This window comes from Hemitrygon akajei, chromosome 4, assembly GCF_048418815.1.
Source record: "Hemitrygon akajei chromosome 4, sHemAka1.3, whole genome shotgun sequence".
Lineage (NCBI taxonomy): Eukaryota > Metazoa > Chordata > Chondrichthyes > Myliobatiformes > Dasyatidae > Hemitrygon > Hemitrygon akajei.
Window position 1 is genome coordinate 143,994,421 of NC_133127.1, and position 16,850 is coordinate 144,011,270.

General features: G+C 42.1%; 1 protein-coding gene across 3 annotated transcripts in view; it reads left to right on the forward strand.

Annotated features, from left to right (window-relative positions):
- The window catches only part of LOC140726724 (neuronal PAS domain-containing protein 2-like), a 114,939-nt gene that overhangs the window by 38,261 nt on the left and 59,828 nt on the right, over window positions 1-16,850 (forward strand). For all 3 annotated transcript variants that reach the window (XM_073043493.1, XM_073043494.1, XM_073043495.1), the window contains one exon: window positions 6,647-6,700. In XM_073043493.1, coding sequence (XP_072899594.1) covers window positions 6,647-6,700 — 54 coding nt within the window. The remainder of the gene's footprint in view (window positions 1-6,646; window positions 6,701-16,850) is intronic.

A 16,850-nucleotide genomic window follows, 5' to 3' on the forward strand; every position in this document is an offset into this window, starting at 1 on the left:
CATCAAGTTGGATAAGTCACCAGGACCGGATGAGATGTACCCCAGGCTACTGTGGGAGGTGAGGGAGGAGATTGCTGAGCCTCTGGCGATGATCTTTGCATCATCAATGGGGACAGGAGAGCTTCCGGAGGATTGGAGGGTTGCGGATGTTGTTCCTTTATTCAAGAAAGGGAGTAGAGATAGCCCAGGAAATTATAGTCCAGTTAGTCTTACCTCAGTGGTTGGTAAGTTGATGGAGAAGATCCTGAGAGGCAGGATTTATGAACATTTGGAGAGGTATATGATTAGGAGTAGTCAGCATGGCTTTGTAAAGGGCAGGTCATGCCTTACGAGCCTAATTGAATTTTTTGAGGACGTGACTAAACACATTGACGAAAGAAGAGCAGTAGATGTAGCATATATGAATTTCAGTAAGGCACTTGATAAGGTACCCCATGCAAGGCTTATTGAGAAAGTAAGGAGGCATGGGATCCAAGGGGACATTGCTTTGTGAATCCAAACTGGCTTGCCCACAGAAGGCAATGTGGTTGTAGACGGGTCATATTCTGCATGGAGGTCGGTCACCAGTGGGGTGCCTCAGGGATCTGTTCTGGGACCATTACTCTTCGTGATTTTTATAAATGACCTGGATAAGGAAGTGGAGGGATGGGTTAGTAAGTTTGCTGATCACACAAAGTTTGGAGGTGTTGTGGATAGTGTGGAGGGCTGTTAGAGGTTACAGCGGGACATTGATAGGATGCAAAACTGGGCTGAGAAGTGGCAGATAGAGTTCAACCCAGATAAGTGTGAAGTGGTTCATTTTGGTAGGTCAAATATGATGGCAGAATATAGTATTAATGGTAAGACTCTTGGCAGTGTGGAGGATTAGAGGGATCTTGGGGTCCGAGTCCATGGAGGCTCAAAGCAACTGTGCAGGTTGACTGTGTGGTTAAGTAGACGTACGGTGCATTGGCCTTCATCAATCATGGAATTGAATTTAGGAGCTGAGAGGTAATGTTGCAGCTATATAGGACCCTGGTCAGACCCCACTTGGAGTACTGTGCTCAGTTCTGGTTGCCTCACTACAGGAAGGATATGGAAGCCATAGAAAGGGTGCAGAGGAGATTTACAAGGATGTTGCCTGGATTGGGGAGCATGCCTTATGAGAACAGGTTGAGTGAACTCAGCCTTTTCTCCTTGGAGCGACGGTGGATGAGTGGTGACCTGATAGAGGTGTACAAGATGATGAGAAGCGTTGAATGTGTGGATAGTCAGAGGCTTTTTCCCAGGGCTGAAATGGTTGCCACAAGAGGACGCAGGTTTAAGGTGCTAGGGAGTAGGTACAGAGGCGATATCAGGGTAAGTTTTTTACTCAGAGAGTGGTGAGTGCATGGAATGGGCTGCCGACAACGGTAGTGGAGGCGGATACGATAGTGTCTTTTAAGAGACTTTTAGATAGGTACATGGAGCTTAGAAAAATAGAGGGCTATACGTAAGCCTAGTAATTTCTAAGGTAGGGACATGTTCGGCACAACTTTGTGGGCCGAAGGGCCTGTATTGTGCTGTAGGTTTTCTATGTTTCTATACATACATACATACATACATACATACATTGAGAACATGAGACAAAGAGTCCTTGAAAGTGAGTCCATAGGTTTTGGGAACAGTTAGTGATGGGGTAAGTGAAGTTGAGTGAAGTTTTCCCCTTTGGTTTAAGAGCCTGATGGTTTAGGATTAATAATTCTTCCTGAACCTGGTATGTGAATCTTGAGGCTCCTGTACCATCTTCTTGATGGCGACAGTGAGAAGAGAGCATGGCCTGTGTCCTGACGGTGCTGGATGATGTATGCTGCTTTCCTGTGACGGAGTTTCATGTAGATGTGCTCATTGATGGGGGGGTGGGGGGGGGCTTTACCCGACATGGATTGGGCCATATCCACTACTTTTTGTAGGCTTTACCCGTGATGGTTTTGGTTGTTGGAGGCTAGTCTGCCCAGCTCAGAACTTCATTGCAAGAGTTCTCAGGATAGTGTCTTCATCCATCATCTTCAGTTGCTTCATTAATGTTTTTCTTCCAAAATAATGTCAATATGGGAGTGTACATTGTGTTACAGAAGGTTTACAAATCCTCAGAAAATGAGGCATTCCTTGTAGGTGATGAAATCTAGATGGCGATTTGGTAAGTGCCAGAATAGTTAGGGGTAGACAATAAATTCTGGCATTGACAATGATGCCCACATCCTCACTGGAATGAATAAGATAAATGCTACTTTGAGAAGGGAGGTGACATTGACCTCCTGCTGTTTTTCCACCACTTTCACTTCCTGTTGTGCGTTCTTCCCCCATTGTACAGATCTGTAACACACTATTTGAAACCTCCAGTGTGGCGACTTATGTGCCCATGTCCGTCCTCATAGGGTGCAGTTATGTGATATTACATGATGTTCTTTTTAACTGTGTCTTCAATAGACATCATAAAATAATCCCTTGCCACTACCTGGCTTTCAATAGACATAGGAAGAGGATACATTGTGGATGAGGGAAAGCAGTCTGTAACTTGGTGCTCCCAGACTCAGTACATGCTCACTGCAGGGCCACGTCAATTATGTAAGCAGTCCCATTCCTCATTCACCTCAACCTTGCTGGCTGATTCGCTTACTTCATTCCAAACCTATGGTGTTCATTCTCACAATTCCACGTCACTGCTGCTCACAGTCTGCAGTAACTACTTGGTAATGGGAATGCAGCTTCCAAATGTGCGGAAAAGATAACTGTTAGTTTTTTTTTTGTTTTAAAAAATTAACAAAAAATTTAGAAGTACCCTCAGGAGACCTCCTTAAAACCGGGTTTACACATGTAAACCACATGGGAAAATACTGCGTTTGCAATTTATTTTATAATGTCAGCTGTGATAAGAATTCGGCTTTTAAAATGGAGACACCAGGCTGCATTATGTCGCTGATCACATTTGTCTTTGGACACTAGTCGGTGATGTAACTGAGTAACTCAGAGAGAGTCTCAGAAATCTGGGCAGGAATGGTTAATTCTGAATACACATATTATTGTTGTCATTACCCAATTAGTTGCAATTTATTATGGAAACAAATAGTTGATGCATTTGCCTTACGCTTTAATAAATCAGGTTCCCTCTTCCTTGAAACTTCAGCCACCCACATCATGAACCCTCTATCAGTCAAATCTTCCCCTTCACACCCCAAACCCCATCTTTCTGGTTTCCACAGGGACCACTCTCTGTAACTCTCTGGTTTGTTCATTCCTACTCGCCCATTTTCCCCTCTCCAGGTAATTTCTCCTGTAACACCCATTCCTCCACCCCTCCCTCACCAGCATCCAGAGCCAGAAACTGCCCGACCAGGTGACGCCACCATTCACATGGACCTCCTCTGATCCTGGGTACCGCATTTGGTTCTCTCAATGTACATTGGTGAGACCAAGCGCAGACTAAGTGACTACTTTGCCAAGAGCCTGTGCTTCATCTCTCTTAGCCTTCTGGAGCTCTAGGTTGCTATTTTAAATCTCCACTCCATTCCCACACCGGCATGTCTTTCTTCAGCTTCCCCATTGCCAGGGTGGGGTTAAACACTAACTAGTGGAACAGCACTTCATATACCAGCCTGCAGCCTGCAGCCTGCAGCCTGATGGCATGAACATTGGATTCTCCAGTTTCAGGTAAACTGCTTCTATCCTGTCCCTTTGTGATCTACCCAGTTCCTTCTACATTCTCCAAACTCCCATTGCCATCTCCAGCCACTCCATTTGCCCACCACCGATAAACTTCATGGAGTCCCTTCCCCTGTTGCTCCTTTCAGTCCAAACAAATGATCTTGATGCAAAATGTTGACAGTCCATCTCCCTCTACAGATGCTGCCTGACCTGCTGAGTTCCTCCAACATCTTGTTTGTTGTTTCAGATTCAGAATCTCTTGTCTCTCCCCCCGAACCTAATTGGCTGCAGTTTGAAAGGACTGGATTGTTGCTGAGCTTTCAAAATGGACCCTACAGGTGGATGTGTGTGAATGAGCAGTTATGGGTCCCTGGGCCTTGTTTCAAACTGCCACAAGCTGGAGGCTGCAGCAGTCAGCAGGCCACTTAGGGCTATTTCGTGTTTAACTCCTAAAATCAGTCTGTCAAACTGAATTCTAAATGACTTTTAGAAAAAAAGCAAAATTGTGTTTCTTTGTGTTTAGTCAGTATAAAGAGTGAATAGGAAGAAGATGGTGGAGTGAAATTGACTAGTGGGTGGTGAATTCAGTTGGATGTAGGTGAAAACATCAAACACAAACTCTTTTACTTAACCAGATTTTAATGTTGAAAAGAAAAGATTAAGCACAGAAAATGAAGAGATGCACAAAGTAATTTTTCTAATCATATGGAAATTTCTAGACTGCTCCTACACTTTGAAACAGTTGGACTATTAGCTGGATCTATCTGGAGAACAAAGTAATCTACATGCAAGAGCACTTTGTGTAAGAAAAAAAAGGAGAAAATCTTCTAGGAACATGTAAACTGCATCAACAATAGAGCTGTGAATGCAATTGAGGGTTTAAATGCAAAAACAAAAATAAATAAAACTTAGGTAAATTTTCTGCTGTTCACACTGTTGAAAATAGAAATAGGCTAATATTCTAATACAAACACAAGGAACTCTGCAGTTGCTGGAAATTCAAACAACACACACAAAATGCTGGTGGAACGCAGCAGGCCAGGCAGCATCTATAGGGAGAAGCACTGTCGATGTTTTGGGCCGAGACCCTTCCTCAGGACTAACTGAAAGGAAAGATAGTAAGAGATTTGAAAGTGGGAGGGGGAGGGGAAAATGGGAAATGATAGGAGAAGACTGGAGAGGGTGGGGTGAAGCTGAGAGCCAGAAAGGTGATTGGCAAAAGGGATACAGAGCTGGAGAAGGGAAAGGATCATGGGATGGGAGGCCTAGGGAGAAAGAAAGGAGGAGGGGAGCACCAGAGCGAGATAGAGAACAGGTAGAGTGATGGGCAGAGAGAGAGAAAAAAAAGGAGGGGAAAAAAAAACTAAATATATCAGGGATGGGGTAAGAAGGGGAGGAGGGGCATTAACGGAAGTTAGAGAAGTCAATGTTCATGCCATCAGGTTGGAGGCTACCCAGCCAGTATATAAGGTGTTGTTCCTCCAACCTGAGTTTGGATTCATTTTGACAGTAGAGGAGGCCATATCAGAATGGGAATGGGACGTGGAATTAAAATGTGTGGCCACTGGGAGATCTCAGGACTGCTACCATGTCACATGCTAGTGAGACCAGAAATGGGAAGATCATACAGTTTAACATGTGACTAAGGAGCTGGTGTAGGTGAGGGGGAGGGGGGCCTTCAGATTTTACCTTATTTCCTGGCAATGTCCATATACCTAATATAACCAATATATATATAAGGTGTTGTTCCTCCAACCTGAGTGTGGCTTCATCTTGACAGTAGAGGAGGCCATGGATAGACATATCAGAATGGGAATGGGACGTAAAATTAAAATGTGTGGCCACTGGGAGATCCTGCTTTCTCTGGCGGACAGAGCGTAGATATTCAGCGAAACGGTCTCCCAGTCTGCGTCGGGTCTCACCAAAATATAAAAGGCCACACCGGGATCACCGGACACAGTATACCACACCAGCCGACTTACGGGTGAAGTGTCGCCTCACCTGGAAGGACTGTCTGGGGCCCTGAATGGTGGTGAGGGAGGAAGTGTAAGGGCAGGTGTAGCACTTGTTCCGCTTACAAGGATAAGTGCTAGGAGGGAGATCGGTGGGAAGGGATGGGGGGGACAAATGGACAAGGGAGTCGCGTAGAGAGCGATCCCTGTGGAAAGCAGAAAGAGTGGGGGAGGAAAAGATGTGCTTGGTAGTGGGATCCCGTTGGAGGTGGTGGAAGTTACGGAGAATTATACGTTGGACCTGGAGGCTGGTGGGGTGGTAGGTGAGGACAAGGGGAACCCTATCCCGAGTGGGTGATGGCAGATGGGGTAAGGGCCGATGTGCGGGAAATGGGAGAGAAGCGTTTGAAAGCAGAGTTGATGGTGGAAGAAGGCTTTGATGACCCTCCTCACTATACCTCCAATCTCCGTATCACCTGCAAGTTTGTTTGAACTGATGGTTACAGCTACTTCACAGGTTTTTGGAGCTTGGGTAAGACCACCTGTACAGACTTTGTAATCTGGCTTTGGAAGCTTGGGTAGGTAAAGTGAAGAAATGTTCTCTTCGAGAAGAGGGAACAGGAAGCTTTGCATCACTCAGTTAAGTAGCAATGAGAGGAATAGCTACTGACATTATGTAAAACATCAGTCCAAAGAGGCAGGTGCCACTGTTGAATATATTTCAGATGATCTCATACATTTGGTCATGGGTAAGTCTATCATCAAATCCCATCTCTCAATAGTTACACTAATAGCCTTTCATATTGTACTATAGAGTTAAAATAATTACATTTATAACCTTTACAGTGCATCATCGGTGAGGGACTTCAATTAACAAACCTATGAATAGGAAGCAAAATACATCTGTTGGTTGATAAGTGCCAATGATATAGAATATTGTCAACATTCCTTTAACCATGTATTAAAAATAAATCAATGATTTATTTCAATCTGCATTGATAGAGAAGGATAACACAATGTTCATTTTATAGGGACCATTTTGTAGAAGAGCTAATGGATGAAGATGACAAAGACAAGGCAAAGAGGTGAGTTTTGTGTGACTTTTAACGTAATAAAAAAAAGGTAAGCATGATAGTTCAAACTGTTTCATTCCAGAATTGAGTTGGATTATTTGTGTACATGATTTAATTTCCTTCTGTCTTTTGGTCACGTGATACTCTGATCCATGAAGGACTACTTTGGTGGATGAGTAAATCAGGAAATATAATGACAGTATCATAAGCCTTTAAGAATCTTACCATATAAATTATACTTAATAGCAATAGGAATATTAAAATGAAATGGCTGATAAATTGCATGAACATATTTTAATATGGAATTAAGCTTCACTAGAAAAGTGATAGCTGAGTGCTGGGGCATGTTTAAAATTTCTATAGGTTAGTCCTGCAGGCCATTTGTCTTCTCATCCGTGTATTGCAAAACACAGGTTTATTACAAAATGGTTCTGGTCCAATCAATATGTTAAATTAATTGTTTTCTTACTCGTTTAGTGATAGCCACAAGCAGTATACACCATTCAAGTAAATAGTACCCAATCACATTTTGCTCTTCCTAGCAAAAGGAAATAGAAGGGTCTTTGGTAGCCTTGGACACTACCCATCCACAACTACAGTGTCTGCTCAAATCAATCCAGGAAACAAACTGTTCTGAGGAGAAAATCAATGGCTCAAAGATGGGTATGGGAGTCCTGATGAAGGGTCTGGGAGTCCTGATGATGGGTATGGGAGTACTGATGAAGGGTATGGGAGTCCTGATGATGGGTATGGGAGTCCTGATGAACGGTATGGGAGTCCTGATGAAGGGTCTGGGCCTGAAGCGTCGACTGTTCACTCTTTTCCATAGATGCTGCCCGGCCTGCTGAGTTCCTCCAGCATTTTGTGTGTGTTGCTCAGATTTTCAGCATCTGCAGATTTCCTCTAGTACATGTGGGGGAATTGGATTTGAATCCCTGAGACATTGCATCAACATTGGGGAAGGAGGAAGCTTTTCCAATGTGATGGCCTCCAGCTGAACCACGTTTGGACCAGGATCCTGGTGAACCTTGTGGATAGGGCTTTAACCTGATTAGTAGGTAGTGTTCAACAGTTTGGAAATGTGAGGAAAAACTATAAGTGAAGGAGAATGGAGGAGCGGTTACAAAATTCTTAAGAATAAAAGAAATAAAATTTTAGGAAGGGATAAGAATTTAACTGAAGGTGTTATATTTGAATGCACACAGAATATGGAATAAGGTAGATGATCTTGTAACAGTTAAAAATTGGCAGGAATGACAGTGTGAGCATCACTGAGTCATGGCTGAAAGAAGATCGCAGTTGGCAGCTTAAAATCCAAGGATACACATTGTATCAAAAGGACAGGTAGGGGGCAGAGCTGGTGTGCTGGCACTGTTGGTAGAAAATGAAAAAAGTGAAATCAAATCCTTAGAAAGGAGTGACATAGGATTGGAGGAACTAGAGTGGCTTTGGGTAGAGTTAGGAAACTGCAAGGGTAAAAAGACCTGATGGGATTATATACAGGCCTCCAAAAAGTAACCAGGATGTGGAGTATAAATTATGATGGGAGGTAGAAGAGGCATGTAAAAAGAGCAATAATGGTCAGATTGGTTTTAAGGAAAAATGATGCCTGACAAATCTGTTGGAATTCTTTGAGGAAGTAACAGGTAGGATGGACGAAGGAGAGTCAGTGGAAGTTGTTTACTTAGATTTTCAAAAGGCCTTTGACAAGGTGCTGCAGAAGAGGCTGCTAGACAAGGTAAGAGCCCATGGAATTACAGTAAAGATACAGGCACACTTCCTGTTGACAGGCACTTTCTGAAAAATGACATAACACAAAACCAACAGCTTTAACACATTATTCATTGCTATATCAATGTTTTTAACAAGGATAGTTATACATATAACCATATAACAATTACAGCACGGAAACAGGCCATCTCGGCCCTTCTAGTCCGTGCCGAACGCTTACTCTCACCTAGCCCCACTGACCTGCACTCAGCCCATAACCCTCCATTCCTTTCCTGTCCAAATACCTATCCAATTTTATTTTAAATGACAAAATCGAACCTGCCTCTACCACATCTACTGGAAGCTTGTTCCACTCAGCTACCACTCTCTGAGTAAAGAGGTCCCCCCTCGTGTTACCCCTAAACTTTTGCCCCCTAACTCTCAACTCACGTCCTCTTGTTTGGATCTCCCCTACTCTCAATGGAAAAAGCCTATCAATGTCAGCTCTATCTATCCCCCTCATAATTTTAAATACCTCTATCAAGTCCCCCCTCAACCTTCTATGCTCCAAAGAATAAAGACCTAACTTGTTCAACCTTTCTCTGTAACTTAGGTGCTGAAACCCAGGTAACATTCTAGTAAATCTCCTCTGTACTCTCTCTATTTTGTTGACATCTTTCCGATAATTCAGTGACCAGAACTGAACACAATACTCCAAATTTGGCCTTACCAATGCCTTGTACAATTTTAACATTACATCCCAACTCCTATACTCAGTGCTCTGATTTATAAAGGCCAGCATATCAAAAGCTTCCTTCACCACCCTATCCACATGAGAATCCACCTTCAGGGAACTATACACCATTATTCCTAGACCACTCTGTTCTACTGCATTCTTTAATGCCCTACCATTTACCATGTATGTCCTATTTTGATTATTCCTACCAAAATGTAGCACCTCACACTTATCAGCATTAAACTCCATCTGCCATCTTTTAGGCCACTCTTCTATCTGGTCTAAATCTCTCTGCAAGCTTTGAAAATCTACTTCATTATCTACAACGCCACCTGTCTTTGTATCATCTGCATACTTATTAATCCAATTTACCATCCCATCATCCAGATCATTAATGTATATGACAAACAACATTGGACCCAGTACAGATCCCTGAGGCACACCATTAGTCACCAGCCTCCAACCTGACAAACATTTATCCACCACTACTCTGACATCCCCCATCCAGCCACTGTTGAATCCATTTTACTTCTTCAATATTAACACCTGAAGATTGAACCTTCCTAACTAACCTTCGTGCGGAACCTTGTCAAAGGCCTTACTGAAGTCCATATAGACAACATCCACTGCTTTACCCTCATCAACTATCCTAGTAACCTCTTCAAAAAATTCAATAAAATCTGTCAAACATGACCTTCCATGCACAAATCCATGTTGACTGTTCCTAATCAGACCCTGTCTATCCAGATAATTATATATACCACCTCTAAGAATATTTTCCATTAATTTACCCACTGCTGACATCAAACTTACAGGCCTATAATTGCTAGGTTTACTCTTAGAACCCTTTTTAAACAATGGAACTACATGATAGTGCCAATCCTCCGGCACCATCCCCGTTTCTAACGACATTTGAAATATTTCTGTCAGAGCCCCTGCTATTTCTACACTAACTTCCCTCAAGGTCCTAGGGAATATCCTGCCAGGACCCGGAGATTTATCCCCTTTTATTTTCCTTAAAAGTGCCAGCACTTCCTCCTCTTTAATCGTCATAGTTTCCATAACATCCCTACTTGTTTCCCTTACCTTACACAACTCAATATCCTTCTCCTTAGTGAATACCAAAGAAAAGAAATTGTTCAAAATCTCCCCCATCTCTTTTGGCTCCGCACATAGCTGTCCACTCTGATTCTCTAAGGGACCAGTTTTATCCCTCACTATCCTTTTGCTATTAATATAGCTGTAGAAACCCTTTGGATTTACTTTCACCTTACTTGCCAAAGCAACCTCATATTTTCTTTTAGCTGTTCTAATTTCTTTCTTAAGATTCTTTTTACATTCTTTATATTCCTCAAGCACCTCATTTACTCCATGCTGCCTATATTTATTGTAGATCTCTCTCTTTTTCCAAACCAAATTTCCAATATCCCTTGAAAACCATGGCTCTCTCAAACTTTTAACCATTCCTTTCAACCTAACAGGAACATAAAGATTCTGTACCCTCAAAATTTCACCTTTAAATGACCTCCATTTCTCTATTACATCCTTCCCATAAAACAAATTGTCCCAATCCACTCCTTCTAAATCCTTTCGCATCTCCTCAAAGTTAGCCTTTCTCCAATCAAAAATGTCAACCCTGGGTCCAGTCCTATCCTTCTCCATAATTATATTGAAACTAATGGCATTGTAATCACTGGACCCGATGTGCTCCCCAACACATACCTCCGTCACATGACCTGTCTCATTCCCTAACAGGAGATCCAACACTGCCCCTTCTCTAGTTGGTACCTCTATGTATTGTTGCAAAAAAATATCCTGCACACATTTTACAAACTCCAAACCATCCATCCCTTTTACAGTATGGGCTTCCCAGTCTATGTGTGGAAAATTAAAATCTCCCACAATCACAACCCTGTGCTTACTACAAATATCTGCTATCTCCTTACAAATTTGCTCCTCTAATTCTCGCTCCCCATTAGGTGGTCTATAATATACTCCTATAAGTGTTACTACACCTTTCCCATTCCTCAATTCCATCCAAATAGCCTCCCTCGATGAGCCCTCTAATCTATCCTGCCAGAGCACTGCTGTAATATTTTCTCTGACAAGCAATGCAACACCTCCCTGTCTTGTCCCTCCGATTCTATCACACCTGAAGCAATGAAATCCAGGAATATTTAGTTCCCAATCACACCACTCCTGCAACTATGTTTCACTAATAGCTACAACATCATATTTCCAGGTATCAGTCCATGCTCTAAGCTCATCCAGCTTTATTACAATGCTCCTAGCATTAAAATAAATGCATTTAAGAAATTCTCCACCTCTTCCTCTGTTTATCACGAATGGTGCAAACAACTTTACTATCTTCTTTTTCTTCCTTCTCCCATATATCTGTTCCTACACTCTGGTTCCCCTCCCCCCTTGTATCTAGTTTAAATCCACTGGAGCCTCTCTAGCAAACCTACCTGCAAGAATATTTGTCCCCCTCCAGTTCAGATGTAAACCGTACCGCTGGAACAGGTCCCACCTTCCCTGGAAAACTGCCCAATTATCTATAAATCTGAAGCCCTCCCTCCTGCACCATGTCTTCAGCCACATGTTGATCTGCGCTATCTTACTATTTCTAAACCCACCTGCACGTGGCACTGGTAGCAATCCCGAGATTGCTATCTTGGAGGTCCTGTCCTTTAACTTGGCGCCTAATTCCCTAAACTCACCTTTCAGGACCTCCTGACTTTTCCTACCCATGTCATTGGTCCCTACATGGACCATGGCATCTGGCTGCTCACCCTCCCTTTTGAGAATACTGAGAACTCGATCCGAGATATCGCGGACCCTGGCACCAGGGAGGCAACAGACCATCCAGGATTCTCGATCTCTTCCACAGAACTTCCTATCTGTCCCCCTAACTATTGAATCCCCTATCACTACTGCTTTCCTCTTTTCCGGCCTTCCTTTCTGAGCTGAGGGTCCAGTCTCAGTTCCAGAGACACGACCACTGCAACTTGTCCCTGGTAAGTTGTCCCCACCAACAGTATCCAAAACGGTATACTTATTATTGATGGGAATGGCCACAGGGGTGCTCTGCTCATTCTGCCTAATTCCCTCCCCTCTCCTGACAGTCACCCAACTACCTGTCTCCTGACTCTTAGGGGTAACTATCTCCCTGTAACTCCTGTTTATTTCTGCCTCTGCCTCCCGAATGATCCGAAGTTCATCCAGCTCCAGTTCCAGATCCCTAACAAGGTTTGTCAGGAGCTTCAGCTGGATGCACCTTTTACAGGTGTAGTCATCAGGGACAATTGTGCTGTCCCTGACTTCCCACATCCTGCAAACAGAGCACTCGACTGCCCTAATTGCTGCCTCCATTACCTACTCCTAAGCTAATTAGATTAATTAAAGGAGCTTACCTGACCTTACCTCACTTGGAGTGAAGCTCGTCCTCAGCCTCTGCTCGCTTTTTAAACTCTCCAGCTGATCTCAGAGGCCGACTTTCGCGTACTTGCACAGTCGTGCCCCGTTCAAACCTCACCTCAGCCTGTTCTTGCCGAAGCCTGATTGAGCCAAAGCCGTCCCACTCTGCCTCAGTCCACTCCGACGATGGCCTCTATGATGATGGCCGCTGTATATGGCAATCTTTTTATTAAATCTTTGGTGCGCTACGTCACACACCTGCGCAGTCTAGCCTCTTTCCCCCGATCAGTTAAAAAAAGTCTTCTCTCCGAGATGCCTTTAGTTCTTCCCTCTCCACCTCTTGCTTCGACATATCACAAAGTTTTTGATAAACTAAGTAGAATGTATAATATTATTCTTCTAAACTGATTACAAAATCATTATTTTACATGGAGAAAAAAAAGCCTGTTAAAATGTCACTACCAAACACATGCAACAGCGCACTGGTAGTTAAAAAAGTTAAGAAATCATGAGTTCAGGTAAAGAAATCTTTACTCATTAAGTGGCTGCAATGCAGACTATGCCAGGACAAGGAGTAAGGACAGAGGAAAAATGCAATCAGTGAGGCAGACGACAAAGAATCAGGGCAAGGTGAGGGAGCATATCTTGGCTGTCAATTCTAATAGATGGAAAGTTAGACTAGAATAAAGATCTGTGTAATTACCGTAGCTGGAATTTATCTAAATACCTGCCGCAGTTGAGTGTAAATCAGATCTCATTCTATCTGTCAATGCGTGCGCCTGTCACATACCTGCATGGTATTTGACTTGCTATGATCAATGAAATTCCCAGCTGGGTGCAAACATTTTGAGGTGGTTTTATGACAGCTGCTTTGAAATAATGTACACAAAGTTAGTATGGACTCTGTGAGTCACCTCGCAGGAGACTTCCTCCACCAGCCTAGGCTACATTTGATCATCAGTCCCTGAGAAAATACCACTGTGACACCCAAGTCCTTTTTCATAGTTTTCAAATTTAAGTTGGTGAAGAAAGACAATAGAAGGCACTCAGTTTGTTACAGCAAAAATGAATAAAGATTACTGAATGAATTATAAGATGTGGCAGAGTCAAACACTTTCCATTCTTAAGAGCTGAATTCCATGTTTCTTGTACTGTATCATTGTGCTTTCTTATATAAATTTTGTAGATAAAATTTGACTCAAATTTTGAGCCCTTTTCAATCTGATTCTGGAATTTATGTTGAAGGTATGAATGGTCATTGTTGAGAAATGGTCAGAATTACTGAAGAAGTTCTGAAGGGGGGGTCAGGGCTCATTTAGCCATTCCCATAGATGCTGACTGGCCTGCTAAGTTCCTCCAGCATTTTATGTGTGTTGCCAAGAATTACTGATTTTTTTTGCATTACTTTTAGAATGTATGGATAGATAGCAGCTGAAAGAAACAAGCAGGATGTGCACTGAGAGTAATAAAGAGAAGAAATATAGATGACTGGAAAAGGGAAATCAATCCTTGAATAAGCAAGTAAATCCATTGGATGTGACTGTATTCCTGTTAAATCAAAGTTTCATTATATTAATAGATCTTGTGTGATGTCATTTCAGCTCTAAAGCACAGTAAATCAAAGTTCAAGGTAAATTTATTATCAAAGTACATATACGTCACCATATACAACCCTGAGATTCATTTTCTTGTGGGCATTCACAGTAAATACAACAAAACACAATAGAATCAATGAAAGACTGCACATGTCAAACAACCAGTGTGCAAAAGACAAGAGACGTGCAAATACAAAAAGAAAAATAGAAGAAAAAAAAGTAATAAATATCAAGAATTCGAGATAAAGAGTCCTTAAAGTGAATCCATAGGTTATGGGAAAATTTCATCACTGGGGTAAGTGAAGTTATTCCTTGTGGTTCTAGAGCCTGATTGTTGAGGGGTAATGATTGTTCATGAACCTATTGCTGAGGGTCTTGAAGCTCCTCTACATCCTTCTTGGTGGCAGTAGCGAGGAGAGAGTATGGTGGGTTCCTTGATGATGGATGTGCTCAGTGCTGGAGAGGGCTTTGCCCATTATTGATTGGACTACATCCTCTTCTTTCTGTAGGCTTTTCAGGAGTGTTGTTTTTGTCCATAGCAGGCTGTGATACAACCAGTTAATATACCCTCCACTACACATCTATAAAAGTTTGTCCGAGTTTTAGATGACATGCCAAATACTTCACAGACTTCGAAGGAAATAGAGGCTCTACCATGCTTTCTTTGTAATGGCACTTATGTGCTGGACCCAGTGCTATCTGAAATGATTACACTGAGGGGTTTAAAGTTGCTGACCATCTCCACTTCTGAGTACAAAACGAGTGGAGCAAGGGGCAAAGCACACAGCCTAGTGGTACACCTGTGCTGTTGGAGATCGTGAAGGAGATGTTGTTGCCATTCTGAACTGACTGGGGTCTGCAAATGAGGCAATTGAGGATCCTGTTGCATAAGGAAGTATAAAGACCTAGGTCGTGGAGCTTATTGATTAGTGTTCAGTGACTGATAGTATTGAATGCTGAGTAGCAGTGAATGAAGAGCATCCTGATGTTTGCATCTTCACTGTCCAGATGTTCTAGTGTTCACTGTGTTTTTAAGTATGTATCTCACCAAGTTGGTGGTAAAGATGTTTGCAGTTTTAAGCTGAGAGCAGCAAGTTTAAAATAAGGCTCTATGTTTGGAAGTGTTTGCACGTGGGACAATGGAATAGGCATGATGTGGATTAGCAATTTACTGTGAGCAAGATTTAGAATCTATAGCCATAGATCATTAGACAGGGAGAGGAATTTTTCCCAATCACAGCAAAATTCACTATGTGATGATTTAAATTTTGTGTGCTTGCCAATACTTTTGACACACTTGTAACATTTTTCCCAAGTGCTCCGTATTCTTAATTAGTGCCTTTAATCATCACAGAAGGATTAACTAGACAGGAGGCAAAAGAGAGAACACCATGTCATTCTGTTTTCTTTCTGTATTAATTAATGGTTTGACCCAGCTAATTCGATCCTCGGGCAAAACTCTGACTGATTCTCATAGTTACATTGAACACTTAATTAGTGATTAAACACTTGTTAACCAGGATTATTCTGCATAAAGTAATCTTTAACCGCTACCTTCCATGGAGCATATTTTGATGGAATACATAAGCATAACGTATTGCAGACGCTGCAGGTAGGAAATAAAAGCAGAAAATACTGCAAATACCCAGCATGTTCTATAATGGGTCAGCAGGAGCGGAGAGAGAAACACGCTGACATTTCTCGTCATGGCCTTTCATCGGTAGGCTAATCTGAATATTTAGGAAGGTCTAACTATTAGAAATCATCCAAAGGGATAAGACTGATTGAAATTGTCACCTAATTTGACATGTTTTATTAATATTATAAACATCTTGACCTCCCACTCTACCTTGCACCTTATTGCCTATCTGCACTGCACTTTCCCTGTAGTTGTAACACTCCATCTCGTGTACTCTTGTTATTGTTTTACCTTGTGGTGCCTCAATGAATGAACAACATGCAGGACAAGTTTTTCACTGTACCTTGGTAGATATGACAATGTTAAGCTAATTTACCAAGCTATCGACACCCATGTTACATTCTAAAAAGGAGAGCGTTGCGATGCCAGAAGTACATGCTAGCATCTCTGCTACAGACGGATGTGGTTTAACAAACGCTCTTCTTTAGAAGCTGCATGTATCATGCCTTTTTAGGTAAGGTATTGTGGCTAGCCGTTGAAAGCTCTCCAAAATGGCCATTTAATTCAAGGACAATAAAAGATGGGCAAAACATTCTGGTCTTGCTGGCAGCACCCTCCATCCAGTGAATGGATAACAAACATTAAAATATTGTGCTTACTGAAAATTATGCAGAACGCTAAATTTTAAATGCAAATTTACTTAGAAATAAAGCAACATATGAAATCCAAGTCTGACATTGATTACAGTCAATGGGAAGCTGCACTCAGTGGAAGGGGGAGAGTGGGTCGAGAAATGGTGACTTTCAGCGTAGCATTTCTTCTTCAGCTGTTTGGCACTGGACTTACCCTCAACTATTGTAATCTATTGTAAAACCAAATTTTGTATACCTTTATCAATATGCGAACCTTTTTGAGTTTGATGGGAGACTGTGTAAATATTCTCATTATCAATAGCATCATGCCTTTTTCAGATTACCTGGTTCTATATTTTAGAGGCCATTTTTTGACTTATACTGTAGTGTGGAATTCTATTTTGTTTGCATTTTCCCCTGAAATATTTTGCAT